Below are 13,161 nucleotides of genomic sequence, written 5' to 3'. Positions count from 1 at the left end.
TTGGGAACCAGACAGCCAATAAGAGGACAGACATGAGCTTTGTTGCCGGGTAAAAGATGGAAAGGGCGGGGTTACAGTCAGGCAGTGGCGTCGCGGTATGTTTGTTTGTAAGTTTCCATCTGAAATCCTGCGATATTCACAACGATATGACAGTTAAAAAAGCTTTTAAGGTAGGCATTTTACCACATAATAAAAAATATAGTTGCATTCGTGGCTGAAAGTGACCCGTCTATTTATCCGAAAGGCGAATAAACATGATTTCCGCTTCAACTCAACAAACCTCAGTCAAAAGTTTGACAAACAAACTAAGAAAGTCACCCTCACAGCTGAAATTCACTATAGTCCTCACAAACAATAATGAGATATTGTACATTTGAACATGGTGCCATGGTAACACCACAGTATTCTTTATTTAAGTACTACGCTGTGCCATGTACATTGAGTACCATGATAAAGTACTATAATATCCAGTTAGTAGTGCCACAGTGACGTCTTTAAAGGGCACATAAACTGGAATCATGTGTATTTAGTACATAAACACACAATAGTTATCTAAGCACTTTTTTTATTGTAGGATCTTTGATGGGAGTTTGGTGGTGGCTTTGACACATTTGTAAGATTCTTTCAGTCACATGTGCGTCACATGTCTCAGTATTTCCCTCTAAAGAGCTCTGGTGACACATTAACCTTTATACTGTCCCACAGCACCATCAGCACCTGTAGCATTCAGAAGAGATGGAGCGGTTCGCATCCCTCCTTTGACTGGACAGCATGGGTTCAGAGTCTCTGGACGTCATGGCAACAGTATCCCGGCGGTCATGGATGTGAGTGATGAGTTCGACAGCGGGATGGAGCCCACAGATGACCTCGCGTCGTTTGAGATCGTCAACCTGCTGGATCCCAGCGCAGACGTCGACGGACACGTCCAGGAGTCAAGAGACAAGGCCAAACTCAAAACCCAACTCATTTCAGCATGGAATAACGTCAGATATGGAGGTATGTGGAGCAGTTTTCATAAAAACGTGCTTTTTAGTGTGTTTTTTTAATGTTGAAAACAGTTGTGCTGTTCTATATTTTTTGTGGAAACTGAAATGTTTTATTTTTCAGGATTCTCTGATGAATATAAATTTCAAAAGAACAGCGTTTATTTGAAATAGAAATCTTTTATAACGTTATAAACATCTTTACTTTCACTTTTGATCAATTTCATGTGTCCTTGCAGAATTAAAGTATACTTTCAAAATTTCAAAGTTCTAAATTTCTTCCAAAATCTTGAACTGTAGACTGTATTGTTATATCAAAAGCTGGTAGATTTCTAGTATTTGTTGACCTTTACCTCCCTCTCTCACTAAACGAGCCATTTCACTAAACCAAGATTTCTCATGTCTGACTCGATGTGAGTCCGTCACCCTCACGCACCTCTGTTCCTCCTCAGGCTGGTCTCTGAAGGGCAAGCCGCGTCTCAGTAAGAGCAGTCCCGTGTGTCTGCTGGGACAGTCCTATCAGCTGAGCTACAGCGGTAAGCAGGACAGGACGGTTCTGTCTGCATGTGAGCAGTCACCGAGTGTCGTGGTTTCACTGTAAGCGTGTGTTGTCTCTCAGGAGAGCGGGAGAGTTTTCGGCGGGCGTTCTCCTCTCTGCTGTGGATGACCTACAGGAGAGGTTTCCCTCCGCTGGACGGCTCGGCCCTCACGTCTGACGCGGGATGGGGCTGCATGCTCCGCAGCGCACAGATGCTGCTAGCTCAAGGACTAATGCTGCACGTGATGCCCGCGGGTACAAACACACTGCATGATCAAAATCCATAACCCTTTAATACTTTCAGACATTTTTAACCCGTAAAAGTACAAAACACGTCTAAAAGTTCTAAAAGTTTTATGTTTTATTATGCGATTAATTAATATTGGTCTGGCTAAACATTGAAAATTGAGAATGTATGACTATGACAATACACATCAGGACAAAAGCTATAACCAGTTTTGATCCAGAAGAAATTTAAGTTTGTTATGAAAAAAGAAATGGTAATAATAATAATTAATTAATCGTCTGGCAAAAACTTAAAAAATGTGGTTAGACTGTGAAAATACACATTTAATAAAAAAAAAAAATCGTTTTTTTTTTTTTTTTTTCAATTTTTAAAACATTTTTTAAAAAGAAATATAACCATTTATTTTTATTTATTTATTTATTTTTACGATTTTTAAAGAGATAACCATATATGTTAATTTATTTATTTTTTTAATTTTCAAAAAAAATTTTTTTTTTTTTTTTAATAGAGATATAACCATTTTTGAGGCCGAAGAAATTTTTACAAATCCTGAAAAAAAAAAAAAAAACACGGTTTAATATGGGATTAATTAATATTAATCTGACCAAACTTTGAAAATGTGAAAATACAATTCATTTATTTTTACTTTATATATATATATATAATATATAGATCATATATATATATATATATATATATATATATATATATATATATATATATATATATAATGATGTATTTAAATACAATTTCTCATAAATGTGGTAAAAATACATATATTTATGTTTTGTATCACAATGGTTTAGCTATAGTTTATTTAAATCACGTTCAAATCAGCATATTAGAATGATTTCTGAAAGATCATGTGACACTGAAGACTGGAGTAAAGATGCTGAAAATACAGCTTTTGATCACAGGAATAAATTACATTTTATAATATATTCACACAGAAAAACTTATTTTAAATAGTAATAAATTTGCTAAATGTTATGCACAAAAGAAAAAACACCACACCCCTCTCCAAGCTCTACATGGCCGCCCGACACACAACAACACAAAAAATAACACCGAGGAGTTGTTACACACTCGCCTGCTGGACGATCCCCTCAGAGAGAGCCGGCGGGACTCAGGAAAGCCTCGCAGATGCAGTCTGGGAACCACGATAGACTGCGAGACTCAGGAGGAGCGGACTCACAGGAGGATCGTGTCCTGGTTCGGCGATCTGTCCTCCGCCCCCTTCGGCCTGCACCGGCTGGTGGAGTTGGGCAGGGCCTCTGGGAAGAGGGCGGGCGACTGGTACGGACCGGCCATTGCGGCCCACATACTGCAGTAAGTGATGGATGCACTGCGATTAATTCCTGGGGAATACATCTGCCACATGCATAAAGCAAGGAAATATGATTGTGATTGGATGAGCCACATTTGTAGCTGATTTTTATTTTTATTTTTAATAAATGCAGTTATTTATTGAGTAATTCATTTCAGTGTTAATTTAGTTTAAATAATATTTAGTTTAGTGAAGTTTAAATGCAGAAGACACTATGCAGGTACATTTATTTTCCTCAGTGTTATTTTAGTATCATTACTACTATACTATCTTAGTCTTAATTAATATTTTTAATTGTTTTTTATTTTTATATTTTCTAATTTAATTTAAGTTAAAGTTTAAGCAATTTTTTTGTTTTTATTAATTTTATTTCATTTATATTTCTTATATTTTCCATTTTAATTTTATTTAGTTTTACCAATTTAGTTATGGTTTAGACATTTTTATTAGTTTTTGTTTATTTCATGTTCATTTATTTTTTTATTTTTTTTTCCATTTTAATTTTAGTTAAAGTTTTAGCAACTGTTGTTTTATTTTATTTTTATTTATTTATTTAAATATGTCTATTTAGATTTTAAGCATTTTTATTGCGGTTTGTTTTTATATTTTACTGTTTAATTTTAGTTTTGCCAATTTTGTTGCATTTTAGTCATTTTTATTATTTTTAATGTATCTTTAGATTTTATTTATTTTTATTTCAGTTATATACAGTTTATACAGTACTGTTAGTAATTTTAGTACTATAACTACTGAAAATTAGACATTCCCCCTACTGACTGAAAGAAAAAGGGTTTTTATATTTTTGATAATAAAAAAAAAAAAAAAAACATTAATACCATACTTTATTTCTGTTAATGTTTATTTCAAATAATGTAAATATTTTTAGTATTTTTAGGTAAAATTACTTTAATGCACAGCCATAAATGATGTATTGATGCCATTTATACATTTCAATAATGTCATATGCAACATGAGAAAAGAAACATTGATGTATTAATTTTCATATTATATATTAAATTGCATGTAAATAATGAATCCTTTCAGATAGTTGAGGGTAAACATTTGTTTGTGTGTTTCAGGAAGGCTGTGGCAGCGTCCGAGGTGTCCAATCTGGAGGTGTATGTGGCGCAGGATTGCACAGGTCAGTCTGTCATGATTTAGCAATGAATCCTGGTCTGTTTTAGAAAGCCCTGTTCTGCGCTCTGTCTTTATTTTAGCAGGAAATAACCAGCAGTGTCTCATTACCTGCAGTTTGGCACTAGTCTTGGTTCATTTGTGTACAGGCTGTAACACCTCAACTCTAAATCTCTGTTTTTGTCTGTAGTGTACATTGGAGATGTGATAAACCTGTGCGGGACGTCCCATACAGATCTCTCAGCGAGGTGCAGGTCTGGCTGGAAGTCGCTGGTTCTGCTGGTTCCTGTGTGTTTGGGGTCTGAAGTGTTGAATCCGGCTTACACCCGATGTGTCAAGGTGTGTTACATCACACACACACACACACACGTGAAGTGCTGTTGTTGTGATGCTCTGAGCTCATGTTCTCTCTCTCTGTGTCTGCAGAGGTTGCTGGAGCTGCAGTGCTGCATGGGAATCATCGGAGGGAAACCCAAACACTCGCTGTTTTTCGTGGGATTCCAGGGTGAGTCATGTGACGCGTGTGTGAGTGTCTAACGAATCACTCATCATCTGTGTGTTGGTTGTTTTCTGTGTTTCGTCATGCAGATGATCAGCTGATCTATTTGGATCCTCATTACTGTCAGACTACGGTAGACGTCCAGCAAGACAACTTCCCTTTAGAGGTGAGCACATTTTTAAAGGGATAATTAGTCTGAAAACCAATTTGTCATACATGCAGCGACTAGGGACTATGTTAAAAAAAAAATGACTAAAAACTGTACTTGTGCATATGTTTATGATGCTTTTTTTGTCCTTTTTTGACGTTGACTGCTTTCACTGTATGAAAAAGAGCAACTTGAACATCCTGATAAACTCTGTTTTTCTTTTACAGGGTTATTATAGTAAACTAAAAGCTATTAAAAAACTTTTTTTCTAATTGAAAATAGTTGAAATAAGTATTTTTTTTGTTTTTGTTTAAGTTAAAGGACTAAAATGGCTAAAAAAATGAACGAATACTTAATAAAAAAGGTACACATAAAAAAACAAACATACAAAAAAACGAATAAAATGGCAAAAACAGTACAAAATTAAAATCTAAAATTTAAATAAAAAATGTAAATCAAAACAAAATAAAAAATATAAACTGAAAACAAAACTGTAGTTGTATTTTAATGCTTCTGTTTGACATCTATGTGGTTATTTTTAATAAGGGGATTTTGTTAGTTTAACTAAAATTAAATGTTAACTGATAAAAAATGTTTAAAACTTTTTTTTTTCAGATAGTTGCCAAGTCAACATATTTAAATTTTTGTTTAAAGTACTAAAATGATTAAAACAAAAACTAAAATAAAAATGTATAACTCTTCATATACCATACATATTGAAAAAAACGAAATGACAAAACAGAAAAATTAATTTTGACTAAACTTAAAATTAAAACTGAAAAAACAATAAAAACTGATTCAAAGTATTAATCAAAACTATAAAAGTATATTAATAACTCCACTTTTTGAATACAGGGTTGTTGTTAACTAAAATCAAATCATTTTATTGATAATTTATTTATTATTATTATTATTATTATTATTATTTGATTTTATCTAGGCAACATTTATTTTAATTTAAATAAAAATATGCTGGAAAAAAATAAACTATGAATGCACTATTTTTTTTATTTTTATTTTTTACATATATAAACATTCACTAATGAAAAAAAAAAACACGACAAAATTACAAAATCTTTTTGTAAAACTCTGTGCAGCTGCTTTGAAATAATATGCATTGTGAAAAGCGCTATACAAATAAACTGAACTGAATATATTAATGTCTCTCGGTGCAGTCGTTTCACTGTAAAACTGTCAGGAAGATGCCGTTTAACCGCATGGACCCGAGCTGTACGGTGGGTTTCTATGCCGCCAGCAGGGGGGATTTCCAGACTCTGTGCTCAGACGTCACTAAGGTTAGGTGCTTATCAGCCTTTCATATTATACGTCCGAAGTCCTGCGATATCAATATCTCTGTTTTCGATTTGATGGACAGGCTCTGACATCATCGGAGGAAAAGTACCCCATCTTCACTTTTGTGGAGGGTCATAATAATGCGTCAGACTCAGTCACTCATATAAAGACCAGAGACAGACTGGGTCCAATCAAAGAGAAAAGCTGTTTGGATGAATTTGTGCTCCTGTGATGCACAAACTCTGTTTCCTGTTTGGTACTCCAGTACTTCCTCCAATTTGAGTCATGTGATCAAGATTGGCACACACACGTCAAAGAGAGCTTGACTATTTTGTGTGTCCAAAACGTGCGTGAAAATGGACGCTTTTGCTCTTCGAGTATTTAAACGTGAGTTGGTATTTTCTTGTTTTTCTGTAGTTGTCATATGTGTAAACGCACCATACAGGAGGATGTGAAGAGTTCGGGGAGCAGGTGGCTAAGCAGATTAGCGTGGATGTGTTTGGTGTGACGCTAATGACAGCAGACGAGAGGTGCTGACGTTACTCTTTGACAGGCAAACATGGGATTTGGCTGCTGTAAACACTGTGATTTAGTCTCTGTTTATGTGTTTTGCTGTTTGACTAAGTACTGTATAAACAGAAAGCTTTTCCCTAAAATGTTGATGTTTCAGAGATAAAGTAAAACAGCTCTGGGTCACATTTCTTTCTTTATTTTTATATGTGTATATATATATATATGGTACTGTGTTCTGATTTTAATGTCAATTACACACATTTCTACCCAAATTCTTATGACATGCGTTTTCATTACCAGCACTTTTGAGGCGTTTCATTTCCTGTATTCTTGTTATTCTTCAAATTGATTCTCAGAGTTTTCATTAGTTTTTGTTGTTGTTGTTGTTTTTTAAATGTAGCATGAAAGATAGACATCTTTGTAGAGTTAAACAGACCAGTTTAACTTCTCTGGTTAAGAAACAAATCTGCTGTTAACACAAGCAACTACTGATGACAATCGATATCAATTATCAGTATCAATTCAAAATTCATTTTATTTCTTAATACAGCCTGGTCTTATTGTGAACAAACCTTTTATTAAAAAAAATTATAATCCTTTTTTTTTACCCCTTTTTTTATTTATGTTTGATTTGTATGATTCATGATTTACTGTACCCCCTGCAATTACCTCTTGATCCCTCTGGTATCTCTAAAGTCATGTCGCAAATTGGACATGACCGGCCTCTTATGCTGGGTCCACACCACAAGATAATCGAGCTGATTTTGGGCCGATTTCTCCCTTTCTGGCAATCTTAGATAATATCCTGATTATCTTGGTGGTTCTAAAGTTTATCTCATCAGATTTTCCTGTGGTGTGAGGTGTGTTACCTGCTTGGAAGAACGTCAGAGGCGCCCCGATCGCGAATCGTAAATATTCAACATGCTCAATATTTCCGATCAGAAATCCTGATGTGTGGGGGGGAACCCCGAAGACGAACGCACGTACGATCTGGAGATTATCACATCAAATGAAACCATATCCAATCAGAAAGTGAGCCGACAGAAGACGGAAACAAACACAGTCATCGCAATTTCTTCCTGCCTATCGTCCACCATGTTTATTCTCAAGTCTCGAGAGATTTCGCGAGATTTCTTCGTGTTCACAGTCGGGACTCTGGTTGAAAATCTGTTGGTGTGTGGTGTGCTGTCTTTGTCACACCGCGGCACACCACACACTATAAGCAAAATGGTTAAATCTAGGATTTTTTTGTCCTCATGTTTGTGGTCTCTCGCATTTTGAAAATCTTGTAAGATTTAAAAAAATCTTTTAGTGTGTACCGAGCATAAGTTGTGTTCACGTTTGGGAACCCCCTAGACAATTTTGATACTTGATTTTCCAAACCATGAACTTTAAATATGTAAGTTGTCAGAACTATTTATATATATATATATATATATATATATATATATATATATATATATATATATATATATATATAGTATTTGACTGAAACCTCAGCAAGCTAACTATCTAGTGCTGTAAATGTATAGAATAGCGTGGCGATGGTTATATGGTTCTCAACGAATGGGATGCTACATTTTATTCAAAATCCATTGGTTCTTAATTAAATATCTTCAAAACCTTTTAGCTTTAATAAGATTTTCCCAAGAAATATGCACGAACGAATCTGAAGTCCTCCGTGATTCCTATTCTCACCAACAACAAAGCACTAAAATGAAAAAAAAAAAAAAAAAATCTAAATTCTACCTTAAATAGAAGGCAGTAGGAAATTTCCAGTAACATGTGAAGGCAGCATAACCTCTGCAGGAAAGTGACCCTCCAGGAGATGAAATGGACACTGGTTTACAGCAAAGACTGTATATGTGAAAGTACCAAGAGTGTCGTACAGATAACAATTAGTAATCAGAGTGCAGCTCTTTGTGCAAACGCAAGTTGTTATCTTTCTCCATCAGTTTCATGTGTAGACCAGTGCTTCCCAACCCTGGCCTTGGAGTTTCCTCAACTATTGTATTTCTGCTTAATCCACGGGTGCCTAATCCTGCTCCTAGATGCCCAGTGACCTGCAGAGTTTAGCTCCAACTTTAATACAACACATCTGAACCAGCTAATCAAGGTCTTCGGGCTCACTAGAAACTTCCAGGCAGATGGTTGGAACTGGTTGGAGCTAAACTCTGCAGGACGTTGGCCCTCCAGGAGCAGGATCGAACACCACTGTCCTAATTAAACATTCCTGATTCAACTCATCAGTTTGTAAGTACAGACTCCAAGACCTGAAATGGCTGGGTCAGATGAGAGAAACATACAAAACCTGTGCTGTTTTGGGTTCTACAGGACATGGGATGGGAACCACTGATGTAGACCACTGTCCCGGGAAAGGAGTGTTTCTCTTCTGTTTTATTCAGGCTTGTTTTAAGATGGTGCTGTTGTTCTGTTTTGGAACAAGTCTTCCACTAGACTTGTTCTGTCAAGTCCACAGAGTCCCATTGGCCAAGATCAGGCCTTCGACTCTTGTGAGTCCCACTACGTCCATTTCCGGTTTCAGTCAGCTGGAGCGGCTCTCATATCTCTACCGTACTGCTTGAAGTACAAGTGCGAGTGATACTGAAGCTCAGGAAGCATCATCCGAACACAAAACCCCTGATCTTGGAGCGACAGGTTCCCTCGCACCTCGTATCCCACAATAGTAGCCGTTTCCGTCTGCAATGGGCGGAGCAAGTCCTCCAGCTCTCCCGGAGGAACCTCAGCCTTGGACACGCATTTCTGTTGTATTTTCTCTGTAGAGGCCCTGAGCCGCGCCGCCTCCGCTTTCAACCTCTCCAACCCGAACTGAGCCGCCTTCTCCCAGAACACCTGCTTGAAGAAGTCGTACAGCAGTGTGTCCAGCACGTTCCATGATCGGACTTTCTCCTGCATGTTCTCGTCCAGCTCCGTCACACAGTTGCCAGCGCGAGCGTTGAGCCGAAGGTAAGCCACATCTGCGTGCTCCAGTCCGAGAAGAGCTCCCAGGAGAACCAGGGACTCGTCAAAGTGCTCTGCGATCATCACCAAGTGAAACGCTTCCTCCAGCTGAGTCAAGTCCTCTGGCCAGGAGCCGTTCCACTTCTGGTTGTTGAGCCCCATGTCAAAGCTCATCGGGTTCTTGGCAAGACCATTCCCAGGTTCCTTCGGGTCCCAGAAGGTTTCTGGAGAGTCCAGGAACACGGAGAGCGCAGATTTGCCTTTGTTGGCAGCGGCTCGGTGCGCACTGAAGAACGCTGGGATGATAGAGGTGTAGTACCCGAAGACCGACTCGAAGGTCTTGATCGGGTCTCGCAACAGCGTGATGAAGACTGTGTTCTGGGGCATAACCTTCCTCACCTCCCTCAGGTCCAAACGCATGTGACTGCAAAGCAAGTTGAACTGAGATGAACCCTCAGGCAGTTCGTCCACAAACACTGCTCTGAATCTGAGACAGAGAGAGAGAGAGAGCAAGAGTGAAGAACTTGTTTGGGTTAAAGCTCATTAACCTATACAGTGTTTAATGGTCTGAAGAGGGAGGTCAAGAATATATTGATAATGACTGACTTGATCCCTCCACACTACACTCTCAGAAAAGGTACAAAAGCTGTCATTGTAGCAGTACCCTTTCAAAAAGTTACACCTTTGTACTTTCATTTACCCCTAAAGGGTGCATATTAGTGACTTAAAGGTACATAATATTACCATTTAGTAAGGTAACTTTTGTACCTTTTTCGGTGTAGTGAAATGTTTTTATAGGCAGTGTTTTTAAAGTCTTTTATGAGGCGCCATCAATTGGCGTTTGTTTACGATTGTATTTTGGCGACCTAGCATGGGTAGCTAAATGATGAATATCATAAAGACTGATTAGCATGGCAGTAACTAATTTGTTTGCATTTGCGGGCCCATCGTTATGGGCCATGAAAGTATTTCATTGTATTATAGTTGTGTTTTGGAGGCTTATCTTTTCTTAAATTGTAATTTGGTGCCCTAGATTGATCAATATTGTCCAGTTAGTACCATGGTAAAATAGACTCATATTTTACTCCTCCTGTTGTCTTTGACCCAGAATATTATTTAGTTAAGAGTTTGCAGCTGCCTGGGATCAAAGACAGCAGCAGAAGGCCATGCACTTCTAGATCCTGTACCAAACCGCCTGTGAGATGAAAGGGAACAGGTAATGCAGACTCTGACTAACATGTGATTAAACTGAAACACTGTTGGAAACTTGATGTGCATCATGCATTGTGCTCATTTTACCTGTCTGGGTAGTTAAACTGGTACGTGTGGGAGGGAAAGGCAAAAGTGGCGCCCTCTCGTTCCCCGAGTCGAAACAGGATGTTTTGCACGGTGCTGCTGCCGGTCCGGTGTGTTTTCAGGAAGACCACGGGTGGATGTGCTCTCTGCCACTCGGGTTTGGCTGTCGGTTTGTGCGGTTGGTGTGTGTTTGGAGTGAGTGGTGACGTGTGTTTCTCAGCAGCTCTTCTCTGGTTCCTTCTCTCTGCTGTAGGTCTCAGTTCATAGGTTCTGTAGATGAAACTTTAGGTTAGACATCTCCTCTGTCAAATGACCAGTTTTCTTTGTTTCTAGTCTTTTCTTTGAACCATATTAAATTGCATCACTGACATGAGTACTAGCAGAAACTGTTTAGATGACTCAGAAGGCACCAACAATAGAAAGCACAAACATGCATTACATGTGTAAGTGTGTTAAGTGCACTAGCATACAGATATGAATGATGTAACAGATATTTCTCAAAAGAAATTGACTTTAGTGAGCAATTAAAACAATTAAATGTCATCATAAGCATTTTAACACAAAACCAGGTCAGATTGCTTTCAAGCCATATCTGATAGTCCAAATGACCTGTTTTTTGGTGAACTTTCCAGTGTGGTTTCCTAGTGAACACCTCAATGTGGAAAACTGCTTTTGCATCAACCAAAGAAACCGAAGCACATGATGTGGACCTTGTGTTGAGAAAACCATGTAAACACCAACCAAACCTAATTTTAATTGAATAGAATTTGGTCTAAATCTACTTTGAAAAGAGCTCTTAGATAGCTGCCCGTTTTAACCTTCAGTGTTTTATCATCATTGAGAAACTACAATAGTTTTTAATACTATATAAAAACTATTATAAACTATAATAGTTGTCTCAAGTTAAACTAAATGAGAAATGCTGCCTTTGCAACTAGCTGTAAAAAATGTTTTATATATATGTATATATTATAAGCTGTTATTGTCTGTACTGCTGTAATGCTAATTATTTATATATATATATATATATATATTTTGGTTAATGATGATTTTATTTCAAGTTTTAGTTAACTATAATGCATTGTAAGTCACTTTGGATGAATGCTAAAATCTAAGTATTAAGAAACTACTATGGTTTTTATTAATATTTTGAATGCATTTTTATATTGTTTTCTCTTATATTCTTTTCTCTTGTTAATTTTAGTTAAAGTTTTAGCCATTTTGGTTGTTGTTTGTCTATAAGGTTTTTATTCTTTTTTATTGTAATTTTAGTATATCAAGTTAAACTAGATGAAAATACATTGTCTCTGTTTTATTTAGTTTCAGTTAAAGTTTATCTTATTTCAAGTAACAAAATTATTGTTTTAGTTTTAATTAATGCTCTAGTGACACCAGAATCATCGAATCCTTGAAGTTGCTTTGGATAAAAGCAATGTAAACATGTATTTTAATTTGTTTAGTATTCCACTAGTTAAGGTCTCACCTGTTGGTCTGTAGTGAGTGTGTGGCCAGGAGTGTGAGGAGCAGTAGGAGCGCTAACACCAGCAGTAAAGCGCTCACCCGGTGCCTCCACAGCCAGCGCAGGCCCATCTCCACAAACACAAGGCTCTGTGGAGCTGCTGAACCATCAGCGGTCTGTCTGTGATGTGAGGATTGTGAGGGCAGGACGGGCCGTGTCTCTCACGGCCTCCTCTCACCCGTTTAATCCTGTAGGCCGGATCAGAGAAACACACACACTGACGCATCTCACAGCTTCTGTCAGTCCTCCACACAGCGCTTTTGTCACAGCAGTCTGTGTGATGTTTTGTTTCATGTGTCATTTCAAACAGGTTGGCATGGGTAAGTTAATGTGATCTAGTTAGCCCCCGCTGGTAGATGCTGTAACTACACCTTTATGAGGGCAAAAAGCATCTGTTTTCTCTCAGAAATCCACCTGTGGGGTTTTTTGCAAGTCTTTAAAGTGTTAAAAAGTCTTATTCGCCGTACAGAAATTAAGATCACCTAAAGCATCAAGCATAAAGCATCATTCATAAAGTCGTTACATTAAATGTTTCATGCACTGCAAAACCTCAACATCTTCCTCAGTATTTTTGTCCTGTTTTCCAACACAAATTTGTAAACATCCTTAATTCAAGATACAGATGCAAAATGAAGACATGGAGTCTTGTTTTCTGAGAAACTGAGCATAATTTATGCATAAAAACAGAACAAATATGAAAACT

At 37.3% G+C, this 13,161-nt stretch overlaps 2 protein-coding genes across 2 annotated transcripts; one reads left to right on the top strand and one right to left on the bottom strand.

The window, feature by feature from the left end:
* The first annotated feature begins 39 nt into the window (after window positions 1-39).
* On the top strand, window positions 40-6,954 carry LOC109101410 (cysteine protease ATG4D-like). Its single transcript, XM_042734771.1, has 12 exons — window positions 40-170; window positions 706-996; window positions 1,436-1,519; window positions 1,603-1,776; window positions 2,646-2,651; window positions 2,794-3,097; window positions 4,175-4,236; window positions 4,420-4,568; window positions 4,656-4,734; window positions 4,818-4,894; window positions 6,052-6,171; window positions 6,252-6,954. The coding sequence occupies exons 2-12, from the start codon at window positions 819-821 to the stop codon at window positions 6,399-6,401; spliced, it is 1,383 nt and encodes a 460-aa protein (XP_042590705.1). The 5' UTR covers window positions 40-170; window positions 706-818; the 3' UTR covers window positions 6,402-6,954.
* A 1,222-nt stretch (window positions 6,955-8,176) lies between these two features.
* LOC109101428 (galactose-3-O-sulfotransferase 2-like) lies at window positions 8,177-13,025 on the bottom strand. The gene is made up of 3 exons (XM_019114798.2): window positions 12,423-13,025; window positions 10,943-11,209; window positions 8,177-10,130 (listed from the first exon to the last, which is right to left on the bottom strand). Exons 1-3 carry the CDS (start codon window positions 12,527-12,529, stop codon window positions 9,224-9,226), a joined length of 1,281 nt encoding a protein of 426 aa, XP_018970343.1. The 5' UTR covers window positions 12,530-13,025; the 3' UTR covers window positions 8,177-9,223.
* Window positions 13,026-13,161: the final 136 nt, after the last annotated feature.

Source organism: Cyprinus carpio, chromosome A3 (assembly GCF_018340385.1).
Source record: "Cyprinus carpio isolate SPL01 chromosome A3, ASM1834038v1, whole genome shotgun sequence".
Classification (NCBI taxonomy): Eukaryota; Metazoa; Chordata; class Actinopteri; order Cypriniformes; family Cyprinidae; genus Cyprinus; species Cyprinus carpio.
This window is presented reverse-complemented; position numbering and strand designations above follow the sequence as displayed.

What these genes read in the sequence shown, in the direction of transcription:
- LOC109101410 (XM_042734771.1), top strand. Translation starts at nt 819, where the DNA reads ATGGATGTGAGTGATGAGTTCGACAGCGGGATGGAGCCCACAGATGAC. An exon ending in CTATCAGCTGAGCTACAGCG is followed by an intron (nt 1,520 to 1,602) that starts GTAAGCAGGACA and finishes GTTGTCTCTCAG; the next exon opens with GAGAGCGGGAGAGTTTTCGG. An exon ending in TGTGCTCAGACGTCACTAAG is followed by an intron (nt 6,172 to 6,251) that starts GTTAGGTGCTTA and finishes TTTGATGGACAG; the next exon opens with GCTCTGACATCATCGGAGGA.
- LOC109101428 (XM_019114798.2), bottom strand. Translation starts at nt 12,529, where the DNA reads ATGGGCCTGCGCTGGCTGTGGAGGCACCGGGTGAGCGCTTTACTGCTG. An exon ending in CACTCACTACAGACCAACAG is followed by an intron (nt 11,210 to 12,422) that starts GTGAGACCTTAA and finishes TTTCATCTACAG; the next exon opens with AACCTATGAACTGAGACCTA. An exon ending in CAGTTTAACTACCCAGACAG is followed by an intron (nt 10,131 to 10,942) that starts GTAAAATGAGCA and finishes TCTCTGTCTCAG; the next exon opens with ATTCAGAGCAGTGTTTGTGG.